General features: G+C 54.0%; 1 protein-coding gene across 1 annotated transcript in view; it reads left to right on the forward strand.

Moving 5' to 3' along the window:
- Positions 1-3: 3 nt before the first annotated feature.
- Cables1 (Cdk5 and Abl enzyme substrate 1) overlaps positions 4-16,907 on the forward strand; it is a gene marked incomplete at its 5' end in the record, with an annotated part of 98,220 nt that continues 81,316 nt past the window's right edge. Inside the window, 1 exon segment of the mRNA XM_013503852.1 lies at positions 4-220. Coding sequence (XP_013359306.1) covers positions 4-220 — 217 coding nt within the window.

Here is a 16,907-nt window from a genome sequence, read left to right on the forward strand (position 1 = left end):
CAGAGGGGCCCGGGCAGGAGGAGCTGGAGGAGGACGACGCCTTCGCCAGCGTGCAGGTGCCGGCGGCCGCCTTCCTGGGCTCCGGGACCCCCGGCAGCGCGAGCGGCAGTCGGGGCCGCCTCAACTCGTTCACTCAGGGAATCCTGCCCATCGCCTTCTCCAGGCAGACCTCCTTGGAGCAGCCGGGCCCGGGCGCCTTGGAGCAGCTGCAGAGGTCCCGGTGAGTGTCCTGGACGCGCCGCTGCGTCCCTGCGCGCTCCCCTCGCGCCGGGACCCCGGAGGCTAGGGGTTGGAGGACAGATCCCCCCTTATTGCGCCGGTGGCTCCTGGGGTCTGGGGCCGAATCCCGAACCACAAGGACACGTGAAAGAGGAAGGGTCCTGGGGAGCGAGTAATCACACGTGTGTGTGTACACAAGCCTAGACTGGGAGCACCACGCCTGTGCTCTAGCCCCGGAGTTGGGAGCTGCAGGAGCACTTTAAAAAGTGGCTCTCAGACCTCCCAGAACAAGGAGCAAACGCAAACTTCCTGAAACCGGGTCCAGACCCCGAGCCGGCCGGGAGTCCCTGTGGGGACGGAAGCCCAAGCTGGGAGCGGACACGCTTGAGTCCCCCGAAGAAGTTCAGGGTTCTGCAGCTCGGGGAAGCACGCTTTCCTCTTAATTAAGAAGAGGTAAATTCTTCCTGTGTCTTTGAATCAGGCCGAGAGAGCGGAGGACAGGGAGGAAATCTTGACCCTTTCCCTAGGTTCTAAGATGAATTTGCTGGCGTTGGTTAAAAGCTTGTACTTGCTAGCTGAAGTTATGTGCAGGTGTTCGGCATCTTGGCAAAGGCTGAAACGGTGGACGTGGTGGACATCTGCTTAATCAGGAAATAGCGAGGGCACGCGGCCATATGTTCGGGGGCATTTAGTGTGAGGTGTCTGTGGGCAGTGGGACTGGAGTTTGGGGGCCAGCCAGAGTGGGGGGCAGGCAGGGAAATGCAGGTGCTTCCCTTCTTAGTTAATAAGGAGGCCTCCAGCGAAGTTAGTGACAGTGCAGACTCCACTTCTGTGGTTAACTTAGGTGAACTGCAGCCTCAGTTTCCCCTTCAGGGATAGGCCTTTCCCATCTCTGGGGGAGAGGGACGGGAAGAATGTTCCCCGTTGCAGCCCCTCCTGTAGTGCTCCCTTGAGGCCAGGCTTGCTGTGGCCTAGGAAACAAGATGGCCTGTTGAAAACGCAAGTCCTCCCTTGGACCCTCAGGTGGCCAGACTTGGTTCATCCGGAACTTTGCTCTTCCGGGCGGGTGAAATCACGACTGTGTTGGTGTGGAGCATACAGGAGTGTGCAGGGCCAGGGTGCGGAGCCGGGCAGCAGCCTGGTGATGGCACGGATGAGTTATGGGCCCCGGGCGCAGGTGACAGTCCCGCGGTGGCATTTCTTGCCTGAGCATGCTTCTCCCCATGAGCGGGCGGGGCGTGCACACTCAGCAGTTTGGGGCGGCTCCTGTAGCGCTTAACATCACAGCCTGGCTCAGAATGACTGGAGTGTGAGCCCAGGCCCAGCAGTACGGCATGACAGGAACTGTAATAAACATGCGTGTTATTCTAAGTCAGAGTGCAGGGCTGGCCTGGGTCGCCTGGTAGACGGCAGCAGGAAGGATTACCTTCCAGCCTTCCTCCAAGAAACTCATTTCAGGGGATGTGGAGGATCTCGTGTGTTAGTGTTTCTGAGCCAAAGAATATTCAGAACTTACCTCTCTAATCCTGCTGCTGTGAGGAGGTTTCATCGATCCCTCCCTTCCCACTGTAAAAACGCATCCTTCTCTGACGGCCACATTGCTTTTACTACTGCTGGGCAGTCTGTGCCTGGCAACTTGACCGGCAGTTTTTAATGACCGCTGTCAACAGAAGCAGCATCAATTCGGAGGTACAAAGAGGGGGAAGTAAACCTGATTTCAGAAAGGTCTTTGAAGACAGGCCAGCCAGGCTAGGGAACGGTGACCAACTTGAGACATCCTAGGACACTTGGTTGCTGCTTTTCAGACCTTTGTCTGGGGGTGCTGAAGGGTGCTGTCACCTGCCGGGACAGTGTAGAGTGTGGCATCCTCTCGCCAGGCCCAGGCGTGGCCGGCCCTCCTGTCTCTGTTCGCCTTTCTCCGGGAGCCGCTACCCAGCTTGGTTCCATGCTGCTTCCAAGTTCTCTGTGACGTGCTCTGTCGATCAGATCAGCCTTTCCTCAGGTTGATTTCTAGCTGTTTAAGGGATTCTGTACAACCTTGCTGCCCCAGAATGTTGCCCAGACCCTCAGCCTCTCTGGAAGCTCTTAGAAATAAACTCGGCCTCCCTGGCCCACGCTCATCTACTTGCGGCCAAGCCTGCGTGCCATTGAGATCCTGCAGGTGATTTCTACACAGATTAAAGGTGAAGAAGCCCTGCTGCAACGAATCTGAAATCTGACACTTTTTTTTTAAATGACTTCGCTATTTCCTGCATTGAGTTTGTTGGGAGTACATGAAAATCCGAATTTTATGACCTGAAATCTTGAAACCTTCCCATTTTTGGTTACTTCCATTGCAACTCCTGTGAAACCAATCGCAAGGAACCGCTAGACTTTGAAACACAACAGGGCGCAGGGATGCGCTCAGTCATGTGTGTCCAGGCAGTGATGACGCAGCTCTGGACACTGGCCTGGCTCCCAGCCACCCTGGATGAAGGCTTTTTCACAGGTGAGGAGACCATGGGCTCAGAGAGGTTGCGTCACTGCCTCAAAGCAGCCAAGGTACTCAGAGAGACATAGTTTGGGCCAGGATAGGGACTTGGGGGTCATTGATGTCTAAGGCTGGTGTCTTGTACCTCATAGACCCCTAGATAATTTTTGAGCTATGAACTGTAAGCATGTGCTTGGAATTGAGCGGGCTAGTTACCCTTTCCCCAGACTTAGCCTCATTGTTTGGGGCCCCCGGCTTTTCCCAGGCTCTCTCCTGTTGGGGTCCCCTCAGCTTCCCGCTGTCGTGTTTCCTGCCTGCTGGCTGAGAGCCCCAAACAGGAGCACGTTAGTAGGTGGTGGGAGCTCACATTTATAACCTGTGTCTTAAACTGCCTTTATTTCAGCAGCTTCATCCTGCAGCAGCAGGCAGGAGCCCTGGGTTCCTCCACTTCCAGGAGCTCCAGAGCACTGGAGTTGGCCCACATGAGTGTTCACCTGCCCGGAGGGCTGCAGGGGAACAGCTCCCTAGCTCTGTAGATTGCTCAAGTTTAGCTTTTGTAACATCCAGGTTTGCATCAGCCTTGTGGAAGGAGGGCATGTGGTGCAGAGAGACCCAAGCCCTGGATTCAAATGCTGGTACTGCCCCGGCAGCTGTCTGAGCCTGGGCAGGTTAACCCGCCTCTCTTGTCTGTTTGTTCAGAGGAGGCTTGGCCTGTCTCTGTGGTCCATTCAGTGTCCCCTGCACTTAGTTTGTTCCTGGAGGCTGACTGAATATGGGCCCTGCACCCTGCTTGTGGGCTTGTCAGGATAACTTAGGGATAACGCCCCCATCCTTTTTTGAGACAGGGTCTTGCTATGTCACCAGCCTGGCCCTGAACTCTTGGTGATCTTTCTGCCTCAGCCTCCCAAGTGTTGGGATCGTAGGCGTGCACCACCACGCACAGCTTACCTGGGCATCTTTTGTGAGGCACACTCTCTTTGTCACCAGCTCCCTGCGTGCACACAGCCATTCTTTGTGGAGGGAGGACTTGCTGTGTGTAAGGTTGCAGAAACGAGCTCGGAGAGGCTGCGTAACTTGCTTGAGGTCCTGCGGCCACTTCTGGTAGCCCCACTCGGGGCTTTTACCCACCCCTCCGTGCTGCCCCTCTGGGGCTGAAACCAGGCTCGTGCTGTGAACTGAGACTCGGTGTTTCCGCTGAGAAGCGTGAACCAGCCAGGAGGGAGACGCAGAGCAGGGGGCTGGCCGTTCTCCCTCGCGTGGTCAGCACCTCACTTGGTGACCTTGACCTTGTCTGCTTACTGATCATCTCGGAGCTGTTTTTCCAGCAGCATGCCTTGTGAAGGTGAAAGCTGTGGTCTGAGGCCGGGCTGGGCTCTGGGGTCACTTTTCCCAGGTACGGGTGGACTGTACCATCCTGCAGGCTGAAGGCCTTCAGCTCACGGCCCTTGCTAATGACAGAGACATCTTGTGTCCTGCTGTCACGAAACCCGGAACATGGTGGTGTCCGCCTGCCCAGCAGCTGCCTGGAGGCTCCTGGCACCTGGACTTGCCCTCCTTGGAGAGCTGTGTGGCGGGCAGAGCCACGGCAGGCAGCAGTGGAGATCCGGGTGACGGATGTGTGGGGACAAGGGCTTGGCAGCCCAGGGCCGGCCCCTTTCCTCGTGGAACTGAAGGCTGGGACAGAGGAGCCTGTGTCTAAGGTCCACGGCCTGCCGTGGGGCTTGGGGCACATTTAGCGTGGGGCTGTGTGAACAGTTTAACCATGGAAGGCGATGCAAAGTGGCATTTTTTGTCCCAAGGCACTGGTTGGCAGAACATGCATGAATGAGTGAGGGGGCTCCCCTTGCACTCACCAGTGGGGGTAGGGGTGGGGGGTCCCCGCTGGACTGAACTTGGCAGCCCAGGGAGGTGGCCAGTCCCCAGCCAACACCCCGTCGCTGGGGAGGAAGTGACCTGTAGTAACCTCCATGGCTGGAGAACCTCAAGTTCATAAAGTACTTTTACAAACGTTGACATCAGCCCCAAAGTGCACCACGGAGCAGGAGTGCGAGGTCACGCAGCAGGCAAAGGCTCTGTCAGGGGTCGCGGAGCAGCTACCGGTAGTAGCGCGTTATGCCTCGCATCACTGATGCTGAGAACTGGAACATGAGTGTCAGTTGTGAGGCACCTCTGTGCCAGGCGTGGGAGATACAGACGTAAAGCACAGTCCCCTGCCTCCGCTGGGCGACACGAGTAGACAGGCGACGTAGCAAAGTGGTGGGTATCTGGTGAGAGGTGAGTTTGGGGCTTTGAGCCCCTTCAGGAGGGACACTCCCAGCTTCCCCTCTGGGACCTGAGACGGGGCCTTTTGGCTGCAGGCCTCGTTCTCTCTGCCCGAGCAGGGGTGCTGGGTCTGAAGCCACATGGCTGGGCCCCGAGCTCTGCGCTGGAACCGCCTCCCTGGGTGCGTGAGCAGGGCACTGCCCGCTCACTCCTTACAGAGGTCGCCATGGAGCCGCCAGAGGCCGGGCTGCTGACGATGTGGTGAGGCCTTGCCTCGGCTGCCGCCCCCTCTCCTTGGCCTGTGTCCTGGGGGTGGTGCGCAGGCTGGCACTGTGGCTGTGCCCTGGGCCCTGACCCGGTCCTCACCTGTGAGACGGGAGTAAGGACCCTGTCCCTCCGAGCCTCTTTCCCTTCTTTGGGCTCTGTGCATCTTCTGGGTGTCACCCTCGTCCCCAGCCTAGGGGCAGCAGACTGTGGCTGTTTGCGTGGGACCGGTGGGTGGGCACTTACTTGGAAAAGCCACGCCCACTCATGAGTGTGTTGTCCTCGGCCGTCTTCGTGCCTCGGGGACAGAATTGTGCAGTTGCGACAGAGACCGTGTGGCTTGCAGAAGCCCAGACTATTCACTGGCTAGTCCCAGGAAGACCACTCGGCCTGGCCCAGCGTTCAGGGCACCAGCTATGCCGTGCCGGGATGGGCTGGGCCTTCGGATGGCCCCCAGCTGCCTTTGCCAGCAGCCCTTACCCCGGGTGGCCAGAGGGAGCTGTCCGATACTGCGAGTGACCCGGCCGTCTGCAGGCCCTCCCCCTGCCGCTTCCCTGACCCTCAGTGGCGACCCCGGCCCCGTCTTGCACACTGAGCGCAAACCCCGCCTCCGAGCCCCATCCCATCCCTGCAGGGAAGTCAGAGGCCAAGACTCGGTGCAGAACTCTTCAGACCTTAGAATGTCCTCTCCCTCTGGGTCCCACTTGTCCTGGCCCCTGTTCTCCCGCCACCTGCGACTTCCCATGCATTTCATTTTTCCCAGTCATTTATTTACTGCCTCGGCTGTGTCCCGCCTCCTTCCTCACCCCCTTGCCCAAACCATCCTCCCTCTTGTCTGTCCGTAGGAGCAGCCCAGTTGTATGAGCTGTGCACTCACCCAGGCTGCTGCTCCCCAGCCTGAGGAGGGAGGTGGAACACTGTGCTCTGTCCCCTCTGTCTGCTCTGAGTCCCGGAAACAGGGCTTGTACCCATTTCAGAGCTGAGGAGGCTGAGGCTGGGCGAGTTAAGGAAACTTGCCTCTGTCCACTTAACAGCACCTTGAGCTGCAATTGAAACCTGGCTTTTTGGGCCCCGCTGTGGGGTTTCTGCTGGGTGAGCTGTGGCTGGCTCCCCGGGGGCTTGACAGAGACAGTGCTTGTTGGGTGTTTTTGGTTTTTTGCAGCACTAGTGATGGAACCCAGGGCCTCACCTACACGAGGGAAGAGCTTTACCACTGAGCTACAGCTCAGGCTCCCCTACCCAAACCCCTTTTTGAGTCAGGGCCTGGCTTTGTAGTTCAGGCTGGCCTTGAGCTCTGGACAGTCCTGCCTCAGCCTCCTGAATGCTGGGATTACAGGTGTGCGCCACCATGCCTGGCTTCCACTCCTTTTTATATTTTAATTTTTTATTTTGAGAAAGAATCTCATTAAATTGCTCAGGCTAGCCTTGAACTTGGGATCCTTCTGCCTCAGCCTCCCAAGTAGCTGGGATTACAGGCGTGTGGTATCATGCCTGGCTCTTGTCGAAGACCATGGAGGACCCGGAGCTGGCTGGAAACCATCATGGTGGGAGTATTTACACCACAGGAATCAGTCAACACTCTGCAAGCTGGGGCTTCCTATCCCTTCCTGGGAGCAGCTTTTGAGTGAGTGCACCCAGGGTACACTACACATCTTTTTGTCCTATTCTCCTCTGTCAAAGGAACAATGTCACTTTCAAAGGGGGATGTAGAAGGTTTTAAAGAATCTGCTGTGCAGCTGGGTATAATGGTACACACGCATACTTCCAGCAGTAGGGAGGCTGAGGCAGGAGGATTGCCGAAAGTCCAAGGCCAGCCTGGGCTACATAGCAAGCCCCTGTTTCAAAAAAAAAAAAATTAGAACCTGCTGCTTAACATAATGATGTGAATTCTCTGCATGGTCATTACCACCTGTTTTTCTACCTCAGCAAACCCCAGATAGCTATACCCTTCAAGTTTCAGCTTATGTACAGTTTAAAGTCAAGCTTTCCACATAGAGGAGCTAAAACACGTGCTTAGCATTGTGTGTAGGAATCATAAAATTATTAGCTATTACTTAGTTTACAAACTGCAATGTTGTATTTTTATTTTTGTTTGGCCTTTAAAAGACTCCAAGAACATAAAATCAGTTAGTTTCCAGGCGCCCCCTTCTTTGCGTTAGTAGTTGGGATAATTGCACACGAGTTTATGTTTAACAAGGTTATCATTAGTGTGGTTCAGGTTTATTGCTGCGCACTTAGTCACAAAGACACAAGCTTGTAAAGCAGAGCATACAAGCACGAGTGGTTAGGAGCCAGAGCGCTGCAGTAACACGGAAGTGTGTGCAAGGAGCCTGTCTCAGCCATGCCTTAAAGGACACTGTGTACTTAAATTCATGGTAAATAAACGAAAGGTGTTCAACAAGTGAATGCAGAGTTTGAGAATGCCAAAGTTCCTGAGTGCCTAGCACATTGATTTTTATTTTAAAGCCCTTTCCTCATTGGCCCAATTATTTATAAAGCGAAGTGTCTACTCTGATAGCTTTAGGAAGTGGGGTAGAAGACAAAGTACAAGTTTTAGCTTAAGGACAGAGATTGGCAGTTGCGGGCAGAGGGCTGAGCCGCTGTGAGGGCTGGTTCTTGGGGACCAGTTTTCCACGGGGCGGAATGAAGCTTGCTGAGGGGTGGAGACGGCAAACACCTGAGGTGACTGGGACTCGATTACCCCTCTCATGACTAACAACTGCTAATACTCCAAGTTCCACTGCCTTGCTCAGTGCTTTAGAGCTTCCAAAGTGCTTTCCTTTATACTTTTTCATCAACACATTTCAGAAAGTCAGTGGGAGCTGGGTGTGGTGCTGTGTGCCTATAATCCTGGCGCTTGGAAGAGGCTGAGGCAGGAGGATCGATGCAAGTTCAAGTGCTGCCTGAATACTTAGTGAGTTTGAGGCCAGCCTGAATTACCTGGGGGAGAATCTGTCTCAAAAAACCAAAACAAACAAACAAACAAAAAACCCCCAAAAGCAGTGGAATCGCATAAAGTACAAAGCGGAGTTTTGAAGTCCGCATTTTCCAATTTTAAATTAAGGGTTTTAAAACGAGCAAAAACTGTACCATAGCTGTAGCACTTAAGGAAAACAAAAGTTCCTCTTAAGTACTTAAAAACTTTATTCTCCTTCCTGCCCCAATCTGTGTGTATTTGTCAACCTCAAAAGAGCCAAATCCTGAGGGGCCCATTCATTTCAGACCTATAGGCCAGAGTCAATCCAGGTCAGTGTGTTAAAATACAAAGGAACACTGTGCTGTCCCCTGGGCCATCCCCTCCCACAGAGCAGGACGCTGATCTGCATGTGATAAACCCTGGGCAGGCCAGCGGGACCCTGGGCTGGGGCATGTGAGGGACAGTTTTCCCAAGAACAGCCCTTCTGTGCCAATAAGCATGGTGTGCACTGTTCCCCTGGGGACTGGGCTCTGGCTCCCTTCCCTAACCTGGCTGCGTGGCCTCTCCCTCAGCATGATGGGAGGACAGGTTCTGGGGGGCGGGGCGGGCTTTGGACTCCTGCAGCTCTGCCCTGGAGCGCCTTTGGGCCGCTCTGGCCCGCTGGGCCCAGTGGCTTCATGTGGAGCCATAGGGGTGTTGCAGGTGTTAAAATAAGAATATGAGACACAGAGCACCTAGCGGGAGGCTCAGCCTATAGTGACTGAACAGTGAAATCGGAGCTGCTCCTTTAAAGGTACCCAGCTGGCCGCCCCTGCACCTCCATCAAGAAGCGCTCAAGAAGCCGGACAAGGCTGCTAGAATCGCAGGAGCTGACGAGGTGGTGCCTGGGTGATTAGGGGGCTGCATTTAGTTTCCTACACATGGGAAAATCAGAGTCCGGAAGGAAACCAGTCCCCCTCCATCAGGTGCGGATTTCACCTGTGGGCTGGAGCCCTGACAGTGCCCAGCTGCGAAATGAAGCAAGGCGTGATGAATTCCCGCGCTCGCCATTGTGCTTTCCTTTGAGCAGTCAGTGCGGATGTGAAGAGCAGCGGCCAGCCTTGCCCTCACCTGTGTCCGGGCCCCCATCACTTCCGCTGGCATCCAAGAAGGGAATGCTACTTCCACAGGCAACTCGGGGAGGCGAGCCTTTGTGCCCTCCCTTTGCGGAAGCCGGGGTTCTTGTTTTGTTGTCTGTGCAGGGATGAGGGTGCCATAGGGGATCCACAGGGCAGCGTGGCAGTAACACAGAGTCAGAGCTGAATGCTGCTCAAATGGCTTGACCTCACGTTGCGCCGCATTTCCGCTCCCTGTGCAGCAAGGCAAGGTTGGTGAGGGGCTCCCTGGTGCAGCCCGTTCGGCAACAGGTAAGCCTCGGTTTCAGTGTCAGGTCTGCATGTGCGTCCTATGTCAGGTGGAGCTCGGTCATCCCGAGATGCACAGAGCCTCACGCCTGCTCCGGCAGGGAAGGAGGGCTCCTGGTTGGCAGAAGTTGGGGGCCACCTTGCCGGAGGAGGGAGCAGGCGGCAGCCCTGGCAGTGGCCTTGGAGCCGGGCCAGCATGTTGGCTGTGACCTCACTGTGCGCCCGTGATGTTGAAGCACGCTGGGTGCCTTGTCACAGAGTTTCATTTCATCGTTTTTTCTAGCATACATCAGTGGAAGGGAGCAGGGGACTTTGGAGCAGGGACTGGCCACACAGAGCTGGATGTTTGGAAGCCGAGGCAGGTGACGTAGAGGAAGGAAACCGTGGCAATACTTCTGTTTTTAACTCGGCATTGTGGTTGTCCTTTTTATAAAAATGGACTTTTGTACTTCCAAAATGTTCCGCTGTAAGGAATACATCTCCTTTTACAGCACAGAATTTAGGAAAGGGTTTCAGGACACTTGGGGACACCCTGGAAATTTCTCCCTAAGGGAGGGAGATCAGTGAGAAGCAGGTAGTAGAATGGAGGGACCTGGATGCGAAAGCAGGTCCAGGCTGTGACTTACCTGAGGGGACACACACTGGGTTACCGTGGCAGCTCAGGAACCAGCGGGTTCAGGGTGGACCCTCCGTGCAGTCTCGTTATTGCCTGTAGCCCCGCAGTCTGTGAGGCGACCTGCTTTTGCAGCACCTTCTTTTGCTCTTGTGTGTACTGACTCGTGTCCTCTGCCCGGAATATGTCCACCTGGAAACTCAGGCTGTGGCCTCACGTGGAAATAAGGTCTTGGTGGGTGCCATTCGTTAGGTCCAGGTCATAGTGGATTAGGTGGTCTGAAGTCGGAAGCCTGGTGTCCTCCTGAGAAGGCCGTGCGAGCACACAGGCCAGAGAACAGATGACAGGGACAGGGGTTGTTGGAGTGATACGCCCACACCCAGAGCATGCGCAGGAGCTCAGCAGCACCAGCGCTGGAAGAAGCAAGGAGGGAAGGCTCTCCCTGCAGCCCCGGAAGACCCTCAGAAGGCCACCACCTCCAAAAGGTTGCGTCACCTCCCAATGGTGCCGAGCAGGGACTGCACGTTTAACCCTCAAGTCTTCAGGCGACATCCCAGATCTAACCACAGCGGGCCCCAGTGCTGAGCCTACATTGGGGGAGGCTGGCATTTGGGGGCAAAATCCCTACCCTCTGCCACACACTTCCAGTTTCGTCTGTGTTTCGGCATGGTCGCAGGCCAGCACTTCTCAGGATGTGCCCCGGCCAGCAGCTCTGGGAACTTGGTAGGAAGGCAGTTCCCGCCCGCAGACCTGGAGCCCCATGACAGGGGCGGCCCCAGTCTGTTGCGACAGCCCTTGCTTGGATCAAGGTGCACGTCTTGCACAGTCCAGTTTGGGAATAGCCCCTTCCCAGACAAAGGCTCGTGGCCTGGAGCTTTACTGTACTTTCTGAAAGACATAGCACCTGGTGCTTTTCTTCTGCATTGTTTTCATCTGACTTCGAATCGTTCCTTCTAGCACGCACCCGTGGAAGTGATCGGAGCCCTGGGGAGGTGGGCTGGGGGTTCCAGAGCCACACAGACCCCCGCTCCCTCCCCGGCCGTGCATCTGTGAACTTCTAGACTCAGCTCCTGTGGGATCTGCTCACTGTAGCCTCCCGTCCTCCGTTGTCCTCCTCCGTCTGTGTTCCTGTTCCCCCGTCTGTGTCCTCCTAAAGCATTTTCTATTTTCGTCTATTTTAAGGTCTTCGCACTTTTTCAAGTGCTCAGACAGATTTGTTGAAAGCTTTTTGCCTTGTGCCAAGGCCTGGGAACGTCGGGGGGGGGGTGCACAGCAAGGAGGCCCTGTCACCGTGGGTCTCAACGTCTGCTGTGGGAGACGGGCAGCAAAAAGGCAACCACAAACCTCCCCGTGAGACACGCCCTGGAGGGAGCTGGGGGGAGTCGCCTGGCCGGAGGACAGAACGTCTCTTAGACAGCTGCGTGGCCAGGAGAGGAATACGGGACGCTGTGTGAGCAGCTGGGAATGGGACATGGCACACAGGACCCAGGCACTGGGCCCCACGGGCTCATGAAATAGTAGGGAGGGCAAGGACGGGAGCCACGGGAGCTGTGGCGGAAGAGGTGGGGACAGTGTGTCCACCAGGAGCTCCTGGTCTCTCAGAAGTGGCTGAGAATCCGCCACCACCAGGGAGCAGTGTGCTTGGCTCCCCTGTTAAGGTCCTGCTGATGGCTGTGTGGATGGACAGACAGATGCAGATGCGGGAAGACATTTGGGAGCCTTGTGCCCCCCATCCCCGGGCCAGAGCCTCCTGAGACGCAGAGGCCTGGGATGGGCAGAGGTGGCGAGGACTCCATGGTGCGGGGCACGGTAGAGATGGGACCAGAGAGGGCTGGTGCCAGCCGCCCTGGGGCTTGGGGCTGACTGGAGACTCGGAGTAACCCCAGGATGGATAGAAGGCTGTGGGCGCGGCAGCCCGCACCCTGTGGAGGGTGATGCGTACGGTGGTGGTGGGCAGCTGTGGGTCAGGAGAGGCGGGTCCTGGATTTCCGGTGTGCGCCTGATTGATGGCCCCACATCCTGAGACAAGAGCAGGGTGCGGGACGATCCATTGTTCTGAGATTTAAAAAATGCTACCGAGAAGGGAAACTGTACAACCTAAGATAACCCTGTTTTTTCCCTTTTGTCTGTTTTCCCCCCTAATCACCCATCTTTATTCTCCTGATAGCTTGAGAGGACATATCTGCAGGGCTAGAAATAACTTTTTGAGTGAAGATGTGCAGTTTCCTTTTTCTCCCAAAGTGGAGAACTGTGTTCCTGTCTGAAGACCATCCTGAGTCTTGTACTCATTTCTAGCCGACGCGCCATGAAACTCTAATGTTACTTCTTAAAGTACCTATTGAATATACCAGCTTCCAAAAACAAAAACTCCGAATCAGATTTCATTCATTTAAAGGTAATTTTTTTGTTAAAGAAAAAAATCCTTGCACAAGGTCATTAGATTTTCCCAAACAATTTCCAGTTCAATCCTGCCAGTATTTGCAACTAATTGCCAGGTGCTGACATCTGCACCGTCTCAGATGTGAGGGGAGGGGTCTGTTCTCCGTGAGAGAGGTGCCCCTGGGCCCCGTGCCGTGCAGCGCCGCAGTAACTGAGCCTGTGCCCGCTGTGTAGGCGGGTCGTTCCTGCCCTGGCTTCAAAGTGCGGCTGGGTGCAGTTTCGGTACCACAAGCAGCGGTTGCGTCATTCCTTGTTTTGTCGGTAGCCTTTTGTAATAAGGCCCACTTACCGAATGCTCCGCTGTCAGAAATCGGCTCACATCCCAAATCTGCCCTTTCCTAGGTCTGTGGCTTCAGACAAGTTCCTTAAGACCTTGAGCCTCAGTTGTCATCCACACGGGGAATGATAACGTTTAATTATCACACCTCTGGAGTGACTGTGAAGGGCACATCCTAGGATCTCTGTAAAGGCCTCATCAAGTATCTGCAGTGAGAATCTCGCTAAGTGTCTGATGCCAGTTCTGGTGTCGTACAGATTTCACAGGAGCTGATCCCGCCCTATGAATGAGGGAATTGAACTTGAGAGAGGTTGCTTTTCTCCCCAAGGGCTGGAATCTGAAGACCAGGCTCTTGCCCTTCTGCCCTGTTGCCTTTTGATGCGCGTGACATTTTATTGAAAGTTTTGTATCTTCCTGACCGAGACTGGCTCTGCCTTAGCATTGAGGTGGTGGCTGTTGAAGCGCTTACTGTCTCAGGAAACACGCCGACGTTCTGGCCATTTACCAACCCAACCTGTGATTGACTAGGCCCTGTCGGGGAGAAGGTACTGTGTGTTCATGGTGATGAAAGCGGATTTAAAAATCCGAATCTGTTTGCTACAAACATAAGTAAATAATTGAGGCCAGGCAGGTGAGAGGCAGTGGGAATGGTATGTTTCATTCCAGTTATCGTGTGAACAAGATTTCACAGAGCTAGAAAGAATTTAGCCTGCAGAGCTTAGTAAAGAGGTGTAACAGTTGTTCTGCAGAACTTTAGTTCTTTTGGAGCCAAAAAAATAAAAGTCAAGGTGGAAGTATAAGGAAATGAATGAGATACACGCAGGCTGGTGAAATCTGGCATAAAATATATTTACATGAGAGTTCATCATTGATTTTACATTGTTGCAAGCTGGTACCAGATGCTTGCAGATGCTTTCAGACAGACTCCTGGGCTCATCTGAGAGCATGAGTTGGACAGCGAGTTGCTCTGCCACTTGGAATGCTGACTGGTATTTTAGTAGTTGCTTTTTGTTTTCAAAGGAAGAAAGAAAATGGCCATACCACCCTGAGTGCACCTGATCTTGTCAAAGGGGGAAAGAATACATATTACAAATCGAGCAAACAGGACTTTTCTAAATATCAATTAACAGAAGATGCCCAAGGGAGGAAGTCTCTGGTTTCTTTTTATAACCCTGGCAAAAGTAATTGAGGTGACATTTTATTAGCCTTGGCATCTCCCGCTTGCACTGGGAGTTAGTTCAGCTGTGTGCGGCCACGTCCAGAGCTGGATGCCTCCTTTCCATCTTCCTCCGACCTCAGGGCAGAGGAGAAACAAGAGCGTTTCTGTCTGGAGGCAGGGCCTCATGTGGGCTCCATGTGGCAGGGTCCCAGAGTCACAGTGTGGCCGAGCACATTTTCCTGTGCTCTGGGTGAAAACAGTTCCTTTTGAGGCGTAGGTTTGGTTTCAGCAGCGCTTGCTTACCCTACTGGCTGCTCTTCCTGCTGGCGTTCAGATGCCTCAGAAAGCAAGTTTGGAATGGCGGACACCTCTGCCTTCCCTGGAGTGCTTTCCCGAGTGCCTTGTGAGCTGTGTGCTGACTGCCCCCAGGAAGCCGTCAGAGGACCGGCGGGAAAGCCTGGTCCTTGCTGGCTCGGACCCAGGATGCTGTCACACTTGGTGAGATGCTGCTTGAGGCTCAGCCTGAGAGGAGAGTGGGCCGTGAGGACAAGGCTTGTTATGGTTTGGGTCTGGGTGTCCCCCAAAGCCTCATGCTGTCATGGGGCAGCTTCTGGAGTTTGTGATTGACTCATGGTCCCATGCTGGCATTATGGGTGTGAGTGCTGCACCCACCCTGGGATGGGCCGCCTGCATACAGTATAAGGGAGGGAAAGAGGCTTGCTACTGCTCTCCTCCCTCTTTTGCTCTTGCTGTCTTCTGCCGCCATGAACTGTTGCCCTGTGCCATGTGCCGCTCTGCCTTGCAGCCAGCCGAGTATGGACTAAAACCTCCACAAACTGTGAGCTAAATAAACCTTTCCTTCCTTAATTCTGGGTGTCAGGTGTTTTTGTCTCAGCAGTGAGAGAAAAGTAACCAAGACAAGGTTGGAGGATGGGCTGAATGGAGCAAGGCCCTGTGGGAGACAGGGGCTCCCCGGAGGGCCCTCCAGCCCCCAGGCAGGCCCTGGCATTGCCCACAGTGATGTCTGCCATGTCTGCATGACTGGACCGCTCCGTTTTAAGTTGCTAAGCACTATTCTCTCAGATGCTGCTCCGGAGTCTGTCTGGCGTTCACCCACGGAAGGACATCTTGGCTGCTTGCAGGTTGCATCCAGCATGGACCGAGGGACGTTTCGTGTGCCTTGGACAGAAAGGATCAGCACTCTTGTCCCTACGCTCTGTACTGATACTGGCCGAAGGCTTCTAGGCGATGGACAGGGCATGCACAGGCCAGAGGGCACCGTGGGTGGGTTTAAGTGCCTTTGACCTTTCCTCTTAGAGCCAGGCCTCTGCTCATCAGCGTCCGTGCTTCGTCCTCCTACCCTGGCCACCTCTGCATTAAGGGTGGTAAATTCCTGTAATGGCAGTTTTAGTTAACGCAATCAGTTCTCATTATTCACAGTGGTTTGCTATAGACAGTTGGCATAGACATGGAATTAGGGAAAGTGGAACCCTTGTTCCTAGGGGAACTACACTGGTGATCAGAATATACAGTGAACGTTTGAGTTTAAAACATTTATGACAGTAAAAGACACATTGCTGTTCATCACCCATAGAATTCACTTAGCTCATGGTTCTGGCCACTTTTTCCAGCAGATCTGGAAGTCCTCTGCCTGAGTATCTTTCCAGGGCATGATTAAAAAAACATGGTGCCGGCTGGAGATATAGCTCAGCAGCACCACCCATGCCTGACAAGTGCGAGGTCGTGAGTTCGATTCCCAGTACCAAAAAAACAAAACAAACAAACAAACTTTAGGCTGGGTGTGGTAGTGTAATCCCAGCACGCGGGAGGCTGAAGCAGGAGGATCGTGAGTTTGAGACCAGCCTGGGCTACAAAGTGAGCTCAAGGCCAGTCTGAACTGCACGGTGAGACCCTGTCTCAAAAAGACCAAAAACAAAAATGAAAACAAAAAAACACAGAGCATGCTGCTGCTGAGCACCATCCAGTGGAAAGGCAGGCTTGCCGAAACGTCACCATGCGTCATAACCCTGTTCAGCGGGTCTGGCATCGTGCACCTCCCCTAAGTCCGAATGACCATGGAAGGAAACCGTTTCAGAAAGTGGCGAGAACAAGGGGGCGTATTTTGAGGGGGATGAATGCCAGTGTGTTTTACTGTAAGAAGTTTTTGAAATGTATCATCACTCTTCCTAGTTTTCGATCATACCGCGTAGGAGATCAGGTTCCATAAACCTCTGGTCACAGCATTTTCATCGTTCGATCAGAATATACCTTTGCTCTTTGTGTGTTTCAGTTTACAGAGCCCTTGTTTATATGCGCTACTGAGTCATGGTTGGACTCACAGGCAGCACTGAAACTTATACCTGAATAAATCTCCTCTTACATGGATTTTTTTTTTTTTTTTTGCCACAAATAAAACGTTATTTAGCGGTCCGTGTCCTGGTACATGCGGATCCCATTCCTTGTGGGAGGTTGGTGCCTCCTGTACACAACACGTCTTACTTCATTTCCATCCCCTTCCCTCGCCTGTCCCTCTAACTCTTGATCCCCTTCCCATGTGAGGAAGATCCGTCTGCTTCCGGGTACCTGTCTTTTGTTTTGCTCTTTATCTCTACTTTGGCTTTCTCACGTAGGAGAAACGGTGTGCTATTTAAGCTCATCTCTCGTGGGTGCTGTCCCTCTTTGTGTCTTCTTTGTGTCCCTCTTCGTCCCTGTAGACTCTTTGTGCTCCAGAACCCTGGACAGTGGTTCAGCACTATGCTTTGGACCATCTTAAGCAGAGAAATGACCAAAAGAAGACCCTGAAAATGGAAAATAAAATATGGTACAAAGTGCCACAGAAAGGACACCCACTTACAATGTGAGCTGGAACAAGGGGGCAGAGCAG

This window comes from Chinchilla lanigera, unplaced genomic scaffold (genome assembly GCF_000276665.1).
Source record: "Chinchilla lanigera isolate Chin_1 unplaced genomic scaffold, ChiLan1.0 scaffold00001, whole genome shotgun sequence".
NCBI classification, from domain to species: domain Eukaryota; kingdom Metazoa; phylum Chordata; class Mammalia; order Rodentia; family Chinchillidae; genus Chinchilla; species Chinchilla lanigera.